Raw genomic sequence first — 17,154 nt, 5'->3', positions numbered from 1 at the left:
AATGAAGTAAATCATTTTTTCCCTCCCCTTTCGCTTGTTGGTACAAATCACTTCCACCTGCCTTGAGCAGGATTTCGCTCCTTCATGTTCTGTTCTTGTGAAATTTTGGGATTGACCCTCTTTTGTTAACAGTTTAGCCATTTGAATATCAGCACATCAGCACGTGGCTGACACTGCACTGACTGATGACTAAGTACACTTTCAGGCCTGTGACATTGGCCTGACATTGACAAAAGAACGACTGCTGTTCAGTGCTGGGTGAAAAGGGAGGGACGCTGGAGCAGTGTTCCCCCAACATAACCTGTTTAATGAACCTTTTTTAAATTTTGGATTTACCCAGCGTTGATGAGCAAGTTGCACTAGCTTCTCGCATGGATTGTGGCCAAAATGTCCCACACAATCTGAGGCCTCTGAGCGTACCTGAGTGAGAATACCACTAGCAGGTACTACAGTGATGTACAAACATGAAGAGGATGCGTTATAGGATCATAAGAAATAGGAGCAGCAGCAGACCATTCAGCCCATCGAGCCTGCTCTGCCACTCATTAAGATCATAGCTGTTGTGATTGTTATGTCCAGAGTAATTGCTTTGTTGAGTGCTGGATTTGACCTCAAGTCCCTGAAGTGTTGAAGGGAGATTGTACCAACCTTTCTTTATTTTGCTCACACTAGGATTAGGGTTTTTTTGCGTGGCTCGCGTTGACTGCTGAAATACTGACGATAGTGGCTTTATTTCACTCTTCCATTTCAGAACTGAGGACAAAGATAAGAAGCTAGGGCAACCAGGGACCCCTGGCTCCAGGGATTTGCAAGCAGCCCTCCGGCGTCTCTCTCTAAGGCGAGAGAACTACCTCTGCGAAAGGAGATTTTTTGAGGACGAGCGGGAGAGGAAGTTGCAAGAGTTGGCGGAAAAGGGGGAGATCTCGAGTGGCTCTGCGACGCCGACGGAAAGCATCATGTCTTTAGGAACCAACCTCTCTGGAATATCTGACTTCACAAGGTTTTCGGGAATGTCTCTCAGCAGCCGGTCATACCTGCCAGAAAAACTGCAGATTGTGAAGCCCTTGGAAGGTGATGCGAAGCAACGCTCTCTTTTTGTGCTGGCCTTTGACACTCTTTGGTCTCTAATGCACCATAAAAAATCAGGAGCCCTTTGTACCAATTATTCTTTCTATTTCAGAGATAGCCAGCCACGATGTTGGTTTGAGGTCCTCTGAAATAATCCTGCCTTTTTGACCCTTTTGAGAATTGTTGCAGCACTTACCATTGATGGAAAATGAACCAAATTTTTTTTAACATTAAAGGAACTGCCGTCAGCGATATTGGTTAAAATACTGCCTGTTTGTTCTGAACCTTTCACTACTCTTGATTAACAAGCCATCAGCCATCATGTTCATAAACTGCAAAGGAAATTTAGCACTCAATGGGTTAAGTATGAAGGAGTATTTCTGGACCTTAGTCCCTCATGTATTTTATTTTTAATTTCAAGTCCTTGAAAGAACAGCTTAATTCAGTTATGTATTTATTTTAGAAGGTACCTTTGTTATTGTTTCAGGCACAGACACATTTGTTTAATTTGCTCCAACCTTTTCAACAATCTTTCAGTTAGGGCTGTCAAGATATAGCGTCACTAATCAATTTATTCTTATTTCAAATAAAAATTGCTTTGAATTTCTGCCTTCTGCTTTGGTTGCTGTCTCTCTCATTTCTATTCTTCCTTTCATTCTACCTTGTTTTTGCCACATATCATTGGGTTTTGATTTTTTCCACTATAGGCTTCAGGCATCGCTTTTGATCTTAAACATTAGACACTGAAGAATACGTGTGTATGTGTGTGTGTGTGTGTGTGTGTGTGTGTGTGTGTGCGCCCCCGCAGCTGTTGGAGTTAAGCTATCAACAGATTCATGCGTTGAATTATATATGGACAAGTAGAATATCTATTTTTTTATTAAATGTAGTTAGGATTATGTTGGGGAACTTGCACTATTTCCTCATGTGTTTAGTTCCTGCCCCAAGTCCTTTTTATATTTAATGGTAATTGTTGGCATTGTTTGCCTTTGGGTCAGAATACCATAGAACAGATAAGTATGGATGAAACCTTATTTAAAATCAGACTTACCAAGAGCAGGATCAATTCTATGGACTAATGACGTGAGCAACAAAATGCGGCATGGCAACATTTATTCAGTGCTGTGGCAAGGAACTGCTTGTATCCTTGTGTTTGGTATGCTTATTCAATCAAATGGTTAGAAGTGTGGTTATTGATAGAATTGTAATAAAGTACGTGCGGGATCTGTATCTTTGACATCTACGCTGATTGTGCCTTTGTGCAGTGATGAAAGAAGGTGCAGCGTATAAATTGCCCCTAGCCTTAATACTGCCACAGACATCGTGTCCAGATGTTTGGTTGCAAAACAATTGTGTGTTTATACCCAAAAGTGCACTCTCTTTTAGTCTTTTGTCGACTGAATTTCCTTTGCAATGCAATATATGAACATGATTTCTGGAAACTCTTTGTTGGAACTATTTTGTAAATGGGTAACAATCGGGGGAAGTTTGTTGTTTTTCATATATGCATGTTTGAAACTACTTCTAGATTCCTGTGTTTATAAAATGCTGTTGCTTTCAATGGTAATAATATATTGTGCAACATAAATGCAGCATTATTCTTGTGTTTAAGAATGGATTTATTGACAATTAATGCACATAGAAATTTGCACCAACAGAAGTGCAAATTTGTAACACAGTCTCTTAACAAGCTCGCATGGACTCGAGGCTAGACCTACTGCTTGATAATGCAGTAAGACACATCAACCAAGACAGCCCGCAGCTTCTATCCCTGCTTTGTGCTGACTTAGCTCATCTCAGCCATGGCAGAGTTTGGAGCGCTGTAATTGGTCTCTCCGGCCCTAGGGCTCCTGTTCCTGATTGCTATCCAACGACCTTTGCTGAAAATGTTTAGGCTATATATGAGGAGTGATGGCTGGGGACATACTGGAAGGTTATCAGCACCCATGAGGAAAATACCCCAGTGAGAATCACTACCGTGAGAGAAAAAAGCTGGGCGGTGACAGCAGGGGTGGAAGGCAGAAGTAAAAGCTTCCTGTTTTCTGAATTTGACCTTCATCTGAGTGATCGATTAAAAGGGTGGTAAAGAAACCAGCAAATGTCTTTTTAAGAGGCTAGTATTGCATGTGGAGACGGATTAATTTTCTCTCTAACAGTAAGTGTGGGATATCGTGCATTACTGACTTCAACTCGAAATGGACACATCTGTTTGCAGCGACACCTAATATTATCAGAGGGTTGACTTACTGAAGACATTTGTTAGCAAATGGAAAATGTTTCTTTAATATGATTTAAGCATCACTTGTTTTAAGTGTTTATTCTATAATTCACTTGCAATTAACTTTGCACTATTAACCGCTTCGTACTAATTTTGTCCCTAAAAGACTAACACTGAAATGTCATCTAATAATGGGGTTTGCCACAAGTATCCTAAAGGAGGAAAATAAAATTGCAATAATATAATTAATAAACTGAAATTATACCTGTGTAGCAATAATAGCATGCTTGCCTCTTAAAAGGTTAAACATCTTGGGATGGTAAAATATTTTCAGCTATAAAACCTCAGTGGGGAGGAGGCAGACTTCCAGTATTTCCCTGTCTTCAGTTTGAATGTTCTATTAAATTGATTTAAGAACAATATCTTGTTTTACTTAAAGTAAATGAGTTAACATGGTAAACAGAGCATGCAATATTTCATGAGCTTTTTAAATGAGACGCTTAAAATAACATGCTAATGCAGTAATAATGAATGCACGATTTGGCAGCGCAATCATTTAATTCCACCCACTACTTAAATCACTATTAATTAACTCTATTTTAATGGTCACCTTATTGTATACAATAAATATGATGTGTTTGTGTTAACAGGTTCAGCAACTTTGCACCACTGGCAGCAACTGGCCCAGCCAAACCTGGGAGGAATCCTTGACCCACGGCCTGGTGTTGTCACCAAGGGCTTCAGGCCTCTAGAGCTGGACACTGAGCAAGTGTACCACTTGACAGATTACGAAGAAGATGAACCCGGTGACCCTTCTTTCCGGGGTCTAGCTACCTCAACCCCGGTACAGCACAGGGAGGCCTCAGGTGAGAGGTCGAATGCACAAGTGCCTGTATCACACAGCAAGACGTTAGTGATGCAGTGTCAGCCAAACACAGTGGATTCACAGGAGTCAGCGGACGGTGATGAGGCTTCTGGTGAGGGAGCATCTCCTGTCACGTAAAAGTACCATTTGACAGGATGCTAAATGTTAGAGGATTTGGTTCACATCAACATGACATCTATATAATATTATGTCTTAAGTGGTGCACATCTGTTCTCAGATTAGTTTCAGATTTAAATAGTAATGTAGTATAGAAACAGGTATTCAACTGGAAACCTTATCTTCCAGTCATTCTGTTAAAGCTCTCACTTACAGTTTTATTTATCACTTTTTGAAAACTGCATTTGGAATTTTGCGCCTTATTTTTCTGTTTTTATTCTTTAGACACCCCTACTTCTTCACTCTTTGGTGTGTCGGGATATTGTATATTTCTGGATTTTTACTTGCATATAGCACCCAGTAGGAAACAGTATATGTCAAATTGGAGGGCTGAAAGTGTCTAGGGTAATCTCCTCTTGGGGATCAGATGATAGCTGTAAAGGGCTCGAAGATTTGCTGCCATCACTTGAGCTCAATGCGATCTATATTCTCTTTTGTATAATGCACATAACAAATCCCTTATTTAACACTGTCAATGTGAAGGCCAAAGGGATATGTCCAAAGTCTATATGTAGGCCAAAAATTGTTGGTTATTGAAGTGCTGAAAATGAACCAGTTTCTTATTTGGCGTGAAGCTCAAGAAGAGATGTAGATGCTTCAGGCAATACAACTTCACCCAAATGTCCTTTAGTTAAGCCTCTCAGAACTTATTTTAAACATTATACCTTAATCTGTGAGTTTGTCACAAAGGTGAAAATTTCCAACTCCTTGGTGACCGATCTTAACGCACCTTTTATTATAAATTTACACGCTCCGCATTTTCAACGTGATGGCTCAAGATCATCTCCTAGAGGGAAGGAGGAAGTGAGGAAGGACGGGGAGGGAAAACAATGCTTTTGTATAATTATGTTTCTAGTAAGGTGCTTCTCATTGTTTCCTCTTCTATCTTTAGGGCATTGCAGGCTACTTGGATCATAAATATTGGTCGCCCTCTAGCATCACATGCAATGGCCCACTACTTGTGTACGAACTGTGATAGGCAATGTTGGGAAACTATTTGTGCATGTTACTGCAACTAAGCTAATCTTGCCTTTCCCTGACATTCATATCTGGCCTCTTCTGGTTGTGACCAAGAGCGCGAGCTCTGGCAACTCTTTTTTTTAATCTCCCCCTGCGTTGCATGGAGCCACTGATGAAATGTGCCATTGAACCTAACACCGCTGCGACTGAGTTCAGCTAATTCAGGATAGACTGGGCATCAGACGCATTCCTGGTCTTGAGTGACTTAGCCACACACTGGTTAAAATTGTTGAGCAGCCTCCAGTCAGGATATGCTAATGGGCATTGGCCAGCGGTTGTGTAATCATGTCCCAATATCAGCTGTCGCTTCCAGAAAGGAGGAGAGAAAATTAAGCAGTGAGGGAGGGCTCATGTCTTCACCTAGTCTTTCATTTGATGGCTACTTCTGTACCGGTAATTATTTTCTTAAAAGCAGATTCATTAGGGTGGGTGTTTCAAAGAAATTTCATATCGGTCAGAATGTGTCAGGTTCCTTTTAAGCGTAACTACTGATTTGTTAACATATTGAACAAGTTATCCGTGATAACGTAGTTTTGGATATCACAACTGTAGGAATTCTATCCTCCCAACTGATGTGACACCAAATACTGACTTCCTTTGCCACTTTAAGAATTATGAGTTTCACTCTATTTTCTGCTGTTCACTTTCTCTACAGCTTTTCAAAACTCTCAAGGATTTTCTGCTATGCATAGATTTCTTTTAATGGATTTTCTTTCTTTAATACGTGATTCGTCCTTTTATGATTTAACTCGTATCCCACCTGGAATTGTACTTGATGTATTTTCACTAAAATGTTCCTTGACGTTTGTAAGATTTTTGGGAAGTCAGAAAAAACCCAGAAAGCAGTGGAAAGCAGGTGCTATTGAATTTACTCAAGGCGGAGTTAGACAGATTTTTGATGGACAGAGAGTTGAGGGTTATGGGAGGGGGGCAGACAGAAAAATGGAATCAGCCCTGATCTTATTGAATGGTGGAGCAGGCTTGAAGGGCTGCATGGCCTTCTCCTGCTCCTAAGTCCTATTTTCCCAAGTCACCACTGCAAGGCTAATGCCCCAAATGATAGAATATTCCCCGTAAAGTGCACTTTTAAAACCTCATACTGCAGGAGTGCACTTGTGTTAACTTAAACCATGCTGTCTTTAAAAAGGAAGGAAGAATCTAAGTCATTTAGATAAATCAATAAAGTAAATAGTCTGCACTTACAAGCACACTAGAAAAGTAAATGGCAGTGGTTTTTAATAAGTAATTTCCCTGGCTTTTGCCAGCTATGGCAGTATTGTTCCCACTGCTGCTCTAAATCATTAAGTCTTTTAAGAAAAGGAACTTATCTTTGCTATCCAAAATGCAGGTAGATTTGATCATGTAGATATGCAGAAAGCAAAAACTATTGCTATTACACGTTAAGTATTACACGTTAAGTATTATTTAAGAAAACCATGTCACAGTTTTGATCTACAGATGCTTAGATATGTATCTTCGACAGGGCACTGCCCTTATTGTACAGGAACATTTACGCTCTTTTTAATGTGCCATTTCTCCGATGTAGCTCTGAAGTAACCTAAACATGAGATTCATCTCCATCAATTCCTGAGTGGCTTATGCAATTGTGGCAGAGTCTTTTTTTTAAGTGTAATTCAATCAGCTCCAGCATGTTCTAAGCCGAGCAATTGATTCTTTTCCAGCATCGTTGGATGTGTTGATTTAGGATATTACAGTAATGCGACAATGAAATCAAAGATGAATGCCTTCTACCCTTCCCAATCCAGACAGACCAGAACTCCTGTAGGAAAAGAAAGGAAAAGTGTATCCAAATACAAGAATAAGAACAAAATGCTATGAGAATTCAGTCATATAAATTTGGAGTAAAATGGATGACTGGTTTGGAAAGGGTTACATAATCTGATGTTGACTTTGTCAAGAATTGATTATTAGCTTTGGTAATTGCTGCAATAGCTGCTGATGTGTGTTTTCTGCTGTTTCCCTTTTTCTCCCCCACTCTTACTTCAGTTCACTATCCTGGTAAATGTATGTCCCACACCAGCTCCACCTTTACCTTCACAACCTGCCGCATTCTCCACCCCTCTGATGAACTTGCACAAGTCACTTCAAGGTAAGTGCAGGGCGTTAATGTGCCGACAAGCCAATTTCAACGCGTCTTTCCTTTTCTTAGCGTGGAGAACTAAGTGCATGAGAAATTGTTGTTGTTTTCTTCGGGAGCAGAGAGCTTGCCTCTGCATCGAGAAAATCTTGCCTCCCTCAAAGGAGGTTGTTACCTTTTTGTCAAGTTTAAGAACTAGATGGGGACTGCAATAGGTTGGACGGGGAATGAAAAAGATGTCATGAATTCTGACTTCCTTGCTGCACATGATTCTTTTAAACCTTAAACTACCCTAATTACTGATAAGTTCAATTTGGCCTACATAGAATCAAGTGAGGGGGAGAACACAGAATTCTGTCAATGATTTTGAAATCATTCTTGTTAAATTAGGTTTTTATATTTTAGAATGGACTAAGTGGCCTAAAATCCAAAGCAAATCTATTAATTGCTCCATCCATCTATTATTGCTACAGTGCAAAGCCTGTATTTATGTACAGAATCTCTGTTGAAAACCAAAGCATAATGTGAAGGAACCTTGAGAGATAATTCCTGGAGAGTTTGCACTACTTAAACAAGACATGGATTTGTGAAACCCATCAATCTTTTGCTTTAATGTTGATTCTTTTTTCCTTAATTTTGAGTTTGGAGATTGAGGACATCTTATTTTTCAAGGCAGACCTTTGTTCCCTCTCCTTGAGGCAAGATTAATGAACTTGGATCTTCCTTCAAATTTTGTCAGTCGTGTCAGCCCCTTATCCAGTGTCCCAAAATCTGGAAGGACCTGAAAGCCAGCTACATTCGAAGCTGACGCCCTGGGTAGCAATTTGAATAAAACCCTTTTATTCTTTATTTTTCATACCTTATTTTACGCATTATAAGTACATGTTAGGCCTAGGACCCAAAATCTGTAAAATCCCCCAACCCAGTGCACGTTATGCCCCAAGCTTCCCAGATTTGTTACACGTGTATCAATTTTTAACCGTGTTCTGGCATCTGGAAACACCGGTATGTGTGCCTCAGAGGCACTTATAGACCCTAGTAAATGTGCTGACGTAAGAGGTTAAAGACATATTTAAGCTTGACCTGAGGGCTGATATATATGAGATTGCCGTGCTAAGTGACTGAAAGAGAACAGGCCTCCCTTAGTTATGTGATTCTGTCAATGGAATGAGTTGGAAAATTTTATCAGTGAAGCACAACACAAATGGTAACCATTTGTTGTCAGAAAAATGCAGTAAGCAGCTCTTTAACAACAGATGATTTTCCACAGGTCTGATGAGGATGATGGAATTGCAGCATGTCATCGCATTTGAGGGAAATGTAGGGCAAGGACTGACCCACTAGGGTGAGATACACTGCCAGCGATACCAAAGCTGGCCCAATAGAGGTGGAAGTGAGGAATGCCGGAATGTGAAAAAATTGACCAAATCTAACCAAATATTTGACCACTGCACTATCTCTAACCTCGTTTCATCTAGCGCTAGGATGTCAAGTTAACCGTTGTCTGCCGTTCGACATAGTTTTGTTTTTGGTGCATGCAGGCAATCTTTGATGTGTGAAAATTGTAAGAAAATGGTAGGGAAAAATTAGGCAGCAAGTGGATCTTTTCTTCAATGTGCAGAGTGGCCTGGAGCCTTGCTCTTTATTAGCATTCGTAAGTATCTGGTTATCAGAGTGTCCCCCTATTAATGGATGTTGCCTGTGTTTGATGATTTGCGAGTATTAGTAATAAAACATTATTTGTCTGCTGTTTTCCACTAATGAAAATAAAACATAAGAAAGCATGACACAGGAAATGGGTGTTCACCTCATAAGGCTTATTTCTCGCACAGATCAGGTACCATAATACCCACTTGTGGATTCCACCTCAGCCATTTAATCTTCTGAGGTAAAACTCCATGAAATTTGTCCCTCGTCCCCAAAGGGGGTGGTGATGATGCAGAACTCCAGAATATTCGCCTATCTCAACGCCTTCAAATTGTGTTAGTTCACTGTCCTTCAGATAGCAGCCCTTCCAAGCCCCAGCAGCACAGAAGCCATAGTGCCACATGGAATACATGATCATCTCAATATGATCTTGCTAAACTCCAATCCCAGCTCCTAACCAGATGTCCCTGCAGCTCCTTTTACCTGTTCATTGACGCAACGTTGACTTTGCTGTGAGTGCTTTCTGTTCATAATAGCAGCAACCTTTGTAAGTGATGGGATGTTTTGAAACCCAGAAGTCACAAATGAATAAATTACCTTCTTACAAGGAAAATAGGCAAATTATTTTGTACACTGGCCATTTTACATAGGTTGTAACAATATTTGCACTACAGAAGTCTTTGTGCATAAATGTTCCAACCAGTTTGTTTAATTTGCATTAATGTTCCTTATCTCATAATGGTTTCATTGTTCCACAAGATTGCATGAGCACATCAAAATAATTACACGTATTTATAAATAAATGTGGATAAGTGCCTAGTAATGATATATGCAGTGGATAAGGGATGAGCAGGGCAAATAAACCTTGGCCAATGTGGTTATCAGTGTGCCAGTCAGTTGGGGCTGATTTCACAGCTGGCTGTGCCCAAGATCAGAAAGAAGTGTTTAAAATCATGAGGGGTCTGGATGGATTAGACATGGCGAAACTGTGCCCCTTGGCAGAAGGGTTGCGAACCAGAGGACGCTGATTTAAGATAAATGGCAAAGGAACCAAAGAAGGTGTGAGAAAAAATTTTTTGTGTGTGTGCAGCGAGTGGTTAGGTTCTGGAATGTACTGTCTTGAGAGCGTGATGGAGGCAGCTTCAATTGTGGCCTTGAAAAGAGATTTGGGCGATTATTTGAAGAGAGAAAATTTGCAGGACTACAGGGGGCGGGCTGGTGGGAGGGGGTGGGTGGGTGAGACTTTGAGTTGCTTTTGCAGAGAGCTGGCACAGGCATGATGGGCTGAGTGGCCTGTGCTGTAACATTTCTATGATTCATCAGATGGTCTGTTTATAACATTTGCTAGAAAGAGGAATAAATGCACGTTTTGGGTCTCGATGGCTTGTAGCGTGTTTCTGATAGAAGCATTGTGAAACATCTTTTTTCTTGATTCCAGTGACATATTTTTGATTGTGATGTCCTTCTTACAAAATACCTGAAATAATCTATGCCAGGTGACCTAATTTCATGTGGTATTGTGGTTTTCAACATCGTGGTGGGCTGTGTGTTTTATGTCCACAGTTCCACACATGGCAGCCTTCAAATCTCAGGTAGACTGTGGGGGCGGCGCCGTTTGGAGATCAGACAAATTTCCCAAAGCGATGGGTGCAGAATTCTTCCCAGGAAACGTTGTGTTTTGGTCAGGAACTTACTTTGGGAATGAGCTGCTGACTAAATATCAAATAAGTCGATTTGCGTAGGATCTGTTTGGCTGTAGGAGGGAGATGTCGACTCACCGGATTGTTATCAGGGCTGTAAGAATTAAATTATGAGGGGAAATTGCATAAACTATTCTTGTATCTTCCCTGGATTATGGAATGATCTGATTGAGGTTTCTTTTTTTAGAATTTCGAAAGGAATTGGTGAGGTGGCAGGAGTAAAAAAAGGTTTTCTGCTGGTAGATGAGTCCGAGATAAGGCGGCATAACATTAAAATCAGAGTCAGGCCGTTCAGGACGGGCGTTAGGCGACATTTCTTTGTGCACAGGGTGGCAGAAGTGTGGAACTCTCCCACTAAAAGCAGTAGCTGCTACCTCAATTAATCATTCTAAATCTGCGATTGGTTGATTTTTGTTAGCCAAGTGTATTAAGAGGTAGGAGCTAAAATGTGTTCGTGGAGTTAGGATACAGACCATCCATAATCTCTGAATGGTGGAACAGGCTAAAGGGGCTGAATGGCCTGTTCCTGTTTTCCTCTGGTGGCCTTTCATCTCTTGAACCTGGGTTCAAATCTAGCCCAGAGTGAAGGCTGTCATGTGCAAGTAATTTGGGAAATCTGTCCTGTTCCTCGTAGGCAAGAGCTCCCAAAACAAAGAACTACTGGTCATTATTGGTTAAATTTACAATCTTATCAAGGCAGTGTGGGGCGTTTGGTTGGGGGGGCAACTTTACACAATGGGCAGTGCTAAGTTAAATATATTCAAGGTGGAGATAGACAGATTTTTAATCAATAAGGGAATCAAGGGTTATGGGGGAAAAGGCAGGGAAGTGGAGTTGAGGATTATTGGGTCAGCCATGATCTCATTGAATGGTGGAGCAGACTCGATGGGCTGAATGACCTACTTCTGCTCCTATGTCTTGTGGTATTATGCTCTTTTGAGGTTGGAAGTGTAGGCACATTGTTTTCAGGGTGGAGATGTTGGAAGTGTAGGCACATTGTTTTCAGGGTGGAGGCGTTGGAAGTGTAGGCACATTGTCTTTGGGGTGGAGACGTTGGAAGTGTAGGCACATTGTCTTCGGGGTGGAGACGTTGGAAGTGTAGGCACATTGTCTTCGGGGTGGAGACGTTGGAAGTGTAGGCACATTGTCTTCGGGGTGGAGACGTTGGAAGTGTAGGCACATTGTCTTCGGGGTGGAGACGTTGGAAGTGTAGGCACATTGTTTTCAGAGTGGAGGAAACCTAACTCTTCATCTCACTATCCAAATCCCAGCCTGGTAATGCGCGAGGCCAACACGGATTAGCAAAATGATGAGTGTTTGAGCCTCAACTTGAACATTTCTCTCCTTCATGAGCCTGAAATCCACATCCATTTATTTTTTTTAAAAGTCTCTCATTTGTATGATTTTTTTTAAAGCTAAGTTTCCTCCTCTTTACCTAAACATAATGCAATATGGAAAATCATGCCAAAAATATTTTGTTTCAAGAAATCGAATCATTAAATCAGTTATAATTTAGCTTTATTTTTCTGTTATGGGGAAGATGCCCAAAGTTTTAATCATTCTTTCTGATTTTGGTTTGCAGTAGCACATTAAACAAGTGGAAATAATTACTGTTGGAATGTTCATAATATTTACAGTATTGACAATGAACTCAAGGTATTTTGGTTTCTGTTTTGACTTTATTCTGTTGCGAAGTGCAAAGTAGTAATGAAGTATAGTTCTGAATTTGACTATTTTTGTAATATTTCCTAACCTCCGTAATAATTACTTTCATTAACATTTAGAAATTGAAATATTAGTTCGCAGGTACCAATGTTAGAGATTTATATGTACCACGTGTATTTAATGTTTCTCCATTTAGCTCCTCTCACTTTACCTGTTTGAACTGATAAAATAACAAGAAGCATGTGTGGATACTATTTGTTATAGAGTAGCCAGGAGGTCTTGTGGTGCAACGGTAGTGTCCCTAGCTCTGGGTTCAAGTCCCACTTCAGGATTTGATGGCAATGGATGGTACGTTCATAATGTGGCCAAAAGGTTGACTATGATGGCAGGTGGTAAGAGCGGGAGAGTTTGCTGGTCAGCTATATTGCAGAGGTAATGGCAAACCACCGCAGCACTTTGCCAAGCATAATCATGGACCAATCCAATGGAAGTCCATGGCTGCCAATGCCCTCTTAGGGCATGGTGCCTGAAGGAGGAGGAGGATGGAGTAGTCACATTTTGTTGATAACTGAGCCCACACATGACAGATATAAAGTAAGAGTTTTTTTCTGCGTGGTACATGGTTTAAATCCTTTGAATTTTGGATTAATATGCAATAGTACACTAGTGATGATGATTAGCCACTCAAGTCATCTACACTCATGAATTCTGCAGCTGCTAACAGACATGTGAAACTTAAGTGTTCTTTATTTGTGCTACTATTAACTTCTAAATCATGTCTTGGTGCTCTTCCCTCTCTCCCTCACTCCCATCCCTCTCAAATCCCTGATGATTTCTCGCAGTGACAACTGCTATGAACGTTCCTGCAGTCTGTGAGTGGTCTGTTCGCTGAATTTTTCCCCCGGTTAAACATTTGTTTAAAGCTTTATGATTGAAATATATCAAAACAACCTAAATAGTAAATGAAGTAATATAAAAAGCTGTCAACAAAATATATCTTGGTTATTTTGCTACTGCATTTCTGCACAAAGGCTGCTTCAGCTAAGATGTAGGGCGCAATAATAAAAAAATCACAAACTCTTTGGCCAATCAGTCAAGCTGTATCACTCATCAGAGTGTAAGAAGATATAAAATAAGAATCATCTAAAGACCACATATGATTCATTCTATCATTAATTCCATTCTTTAATCTCCAGGCAATTTCCAAAACTAAAATCCCTATATAAATACATATCCTACACTATTCATCCTTATAGCGTTTACAGGCGAATATATCATTATAACAGTCTCAGCACTGTTTGTATTTTGCTGCTGTGATAGCTCTTATGTGGAATGTTGAATAATAATAGCCAGTTGAACAATGCCGACCTGAAGCGTGATGGAACCAGTCGATCGTGGTAATTAAGTCTTAGTTTTTCTGTGTGAAAAGCAGCACATTATTCAAGTTTTGAGAGAGCCTGTTGATAAGTGTGGATACTCCTTGTATATATTTTTTAACAAACCGCTTGAGCCAAGAGAACACTTCATTTTCACCAGTTGGTCACCACCCAATTGCCTGAATAAAATTGACTGAATTAACGATTAATTGCCGGAACTTAATGAGGGAAATTAAACTTTCTAATGTGTGTCTCAGTGAGCTATTGTATCCACTTCTTTTGTCCTTTTTGGTTTTATCTGTCCCTTTGTCCCCTCCTCCCCATTAAGGTTCTTGCATCATCACTTTACTTAAGGGCTAAAGAGTTGAGACCACTCAGCTACAGTTAATTCCGATCTCTAGCAGGAGTGATGCTTGTAAATTGTCCTTCTGATGTTTCCTTATCTATCTTCCCTTTTCTACTAACAGCTCACCTTGCCCCGACTTGGTATTTCCTGAGACTGTAAATTCGCCATGGTTGGCCATTTTGTCTGCAAATCAGTGTCTTGCTTTCTTGTGTCAAATACAGACTATGGTGTGCTGAAGCCCGTAACAAACACACAACTTTGTGCTTAGCCTCCCTTCATTAAAGCATGCATATGTTATTGTTTGGACAGAATTTTGCTGTGATTTCAGTGCATCTTAGGTACATCCCCAAACTATCTGTGGTTATTTCAACATTAAAGCCTCAAAGCTTTTTAAACCGTTCAGTTGTTAGCAGATGCTCAATGTAAAAAGTTTGTGTAGAGTTACTCCTGATGTTGTTTATCCTGACCTCATTTATGTATGTAGTGACCTTCTGCTAAGTTTTCTGTTTCTCTCCCCATTCTTAGCGTTCACTCTGCGCCTACTCCAGCTTGTGGGATCTTGAGTAATGTAAAATCGACTCCGGTTGGTACTCCGTGCACACCTCGACGCCTGAGCTTGGCTGAATCCTTTACTAACCTGCGGGAAGGCACTACCACAATGAGCATCTCTTTGGGCTTGGTTAAGTTGTTGAAGGAGCGAGGAATCTCGGCAGCCGTCTACAATCCATACAGCTGGGACAGGATGGGCCTCAGCAGCAGTGCTAACCTTTACACTCCCAAACCAACTACTGTACCATCCACCCCTCCCAACTCACCGTTGTATTCACTGTGCCCATCTCTGTCTCCTTTTGAATGTAAGGGCACTTGCAGTCATTATGACAATTTCCTAGCCTCCAAGCCAGCCAGTTCCATGTTAAAGGAGATGAGAGGAGACAAATCAGTGAGGCACAGTGAAAGCCAGACAGATGTGAGCATCTCCAAAATCAACCTGGTTGACAAAGTGAAAAGGCTTGGCATTGCCAAAGTAGTTCAGCCAGGCATCACACCCGTACATGAGTCTTCAGTGATGGATGAGAAAGGGCCCCTGCTTAACAGGGCCCAAGGATCAATGAATGCTTTTGCCCAGGGCACTTTGGTGGGTGAGAGCCTTGGGTTGGGCTGCACCCAGGTGGTCACAGGTGCTATTGGAGGGATTCAGCTAAACACTGGTATCCGACGGAATCGCAGTTTCCCCACTATGGTGGGTGCCAGCATGCAGATGAAAGGACCTGCTCCAATGAGTTCAGGAATTCTTATGGGAGCCAAAATACCCAAACAGACTAACCTACAATGAAGGTTAAATGCAGTGTTGATCAACTACCGATAAACTGAATTTCAGTGTTTGATACATTGACTTTAGTGCCTGATAGGAGTAGAACAAACTTTGTATAATTATGTACATAGGTTTATGGTCTGAAATTCATTGTAAGCAACTTATTTAATTTAAGGTCCTAGCTATACATATATGTGTATATATATTAAGGGAGTACTCTTCTGTGATTTAAAACATGCACTCACATTGAAGTGGATGTTCTAAGAATAACTTTTTAATTAAGGCAGGTAGATTGAATTTTGCACTGTATATTGATAATTTGACTACACAGTACAATCGGAGACTGGAGCAGCTGCTTTGTACTAACTATGCAGTCCATACCAGTGTAATCGCTGTGTACCTGTTACGGACATGCAGAGTTACAGAGGAAATTGTTTTAACTAATGCACTGTATTTTAAAGAAAAATTAACTTGTTTCATTGTAAGAAGCATCATTTTTAAACTGTATGTTTTTGCTATCAACTTGAAATGTTGTTATGATGGCCACATTTATCCATATACTGAGCTCCTTGTTGAAGGACGCTAACTATAGTCTGTAGGTGTGTGCAATGGAGTACAGTTAGCACTAGTAATTATTACAGAATCCAGTGTTTGTGTGACTTTTATATTTACTTGAATTGATGCACGGTGTGAGGGGGAGGGTACCTTAAATGCAAAATTCCCATCTGCACTGTTAGTTGTAAATACAAGTTTCTGTCAAAATGTTCACAAGCAACAGCCTTCAGGCCCCTTTGAATCTTGAGTTTGTTTTCTCTGACTGAGGTGACCCACCATGGTCTGATGTGCATTTATTCTATATATTTTGGAAACAAAATAGGCCTGTTACTGCATGTGTTTTAAATGCCTCCTTACGATTTCACACTGTGCAATTTTTTTTATTTAAAGTGAATACTAATATTCTGTTTCCAGTGCTTAGGCCATGTTGTGTGTGCACATTGGTTTCCAGTGAGTTGAATTTCCATTAATTCGGAGGGGAAAAGCATTTTTGAATGCACTGGATGACATAGCTGACCTGATATGGTTCCCTATATTGTAGGTCACCTATTGGTCGATTAGCCCATCTACTGAAGAGAAATGCCAACAGCAAACATACAATCAAGGGGACTTTCCTCCACAAATCAGGGCTCACACACACACATATACACACACACAGGACGTATTAACACTTTTAAGATTGGGGTCTAATGTATGAGGAAGTTACAACAGTATCTGTTCGTCTACTGATGAGTTGGAATAAATCAGTGTAAACTGCCAGAATTGTGCATTCTTTTCAATTCTTCACTGTTATGCATACAAGGTGATCCTCAATTTGGTATTCACCCTATTGTGGTGTAGTGGTAATGTCACTGGACAAGTAATCCAGAGGCTCAGGCTAATGCTCTGGGGACAGGGGTTCAAGTCCCACCATGGCAGCTGGTGAAATTTGAATTCAATTCATAAATCTGGAATTGGAAGCCAGTCTCATTAATGGTGACCATAAACTATCATTGATTGTTGTAAAAACCCATTTGGTTCACTAATGTCTTTTAGGAAGGAAATCTGCTGTCCTTATCCAGCCTGGCCTACATGTGAATCCACACTCTTAACTGCCCTCTGAAATGG

At 40.6% G+C, this 17,154-nt stretch overlaps 1 protein-coding gene across 7 annotated transcripts in view; it reads left to right on the top strand.

Annotated features, from left to right (window-relative positions):
• Positions 1 to 16,809, top strand: part of trak1a (trafficking protein, kinesin binding 1a) — a 228,174-nt gene extending 211,365 nt beyond the window's left edge. For 5 of the 7 annotated variants that reach the window (XM_078539593.1, XM_078539588.1, XM_078539587.1 and 2 more), the window contains 4 exons: positions 752 to 1,071; positions 3,937 to 4,263; positions 7,356 to 7,458; positions 14,706 to 16,809. In XM_078539593.1, the coding sequence (XP_078395719.1) occupies positions 752 to 1,071; positions 3,937 to 4,263; positions 7,356 to 7,458; positions 14,706 to 15,513 (1,558 nt within the window). In that variant the 3' untranslated portion in view covers positions 15,514 to 16,809. Of the gene's footprint in view, positions 1 to 751; positions 1,072 to 3,936; positions 4,264 to 7,355; positions 7,459 to 12,375; positions 12,450 to 14,705 lie in introns of all 7 variants that reach the window. The other 2 variants (XM_078539594.1, XM_078539589.1) reach the window with 2 other exon arrangements.
• Positions 16,810 to 17,154: the final 345 nt, after the last annotated feature.

The sequence above is a fragment of the Cetorhinus maximus genome, chromosome 3 (assembly GCF_964194155.1).
Source record: "Cetorhinus maximus chromosome 3, sCetMax3.hap1.1, whole genome shotgun sequence".
Classification (NCBI taxonomy): domain Eukaryota; kingdom Metazoa; phylum Chordata; class Chondrichthyes; order Lamniformes; family Cetorhinidae; genus Cetorhinus; species Cetorhinus maximus.
The sequence above is the reverse complement of the archived record's forward strand: the minus strand, read 5'-3'. Positions and strand labels throughout refer to the sequence as shown.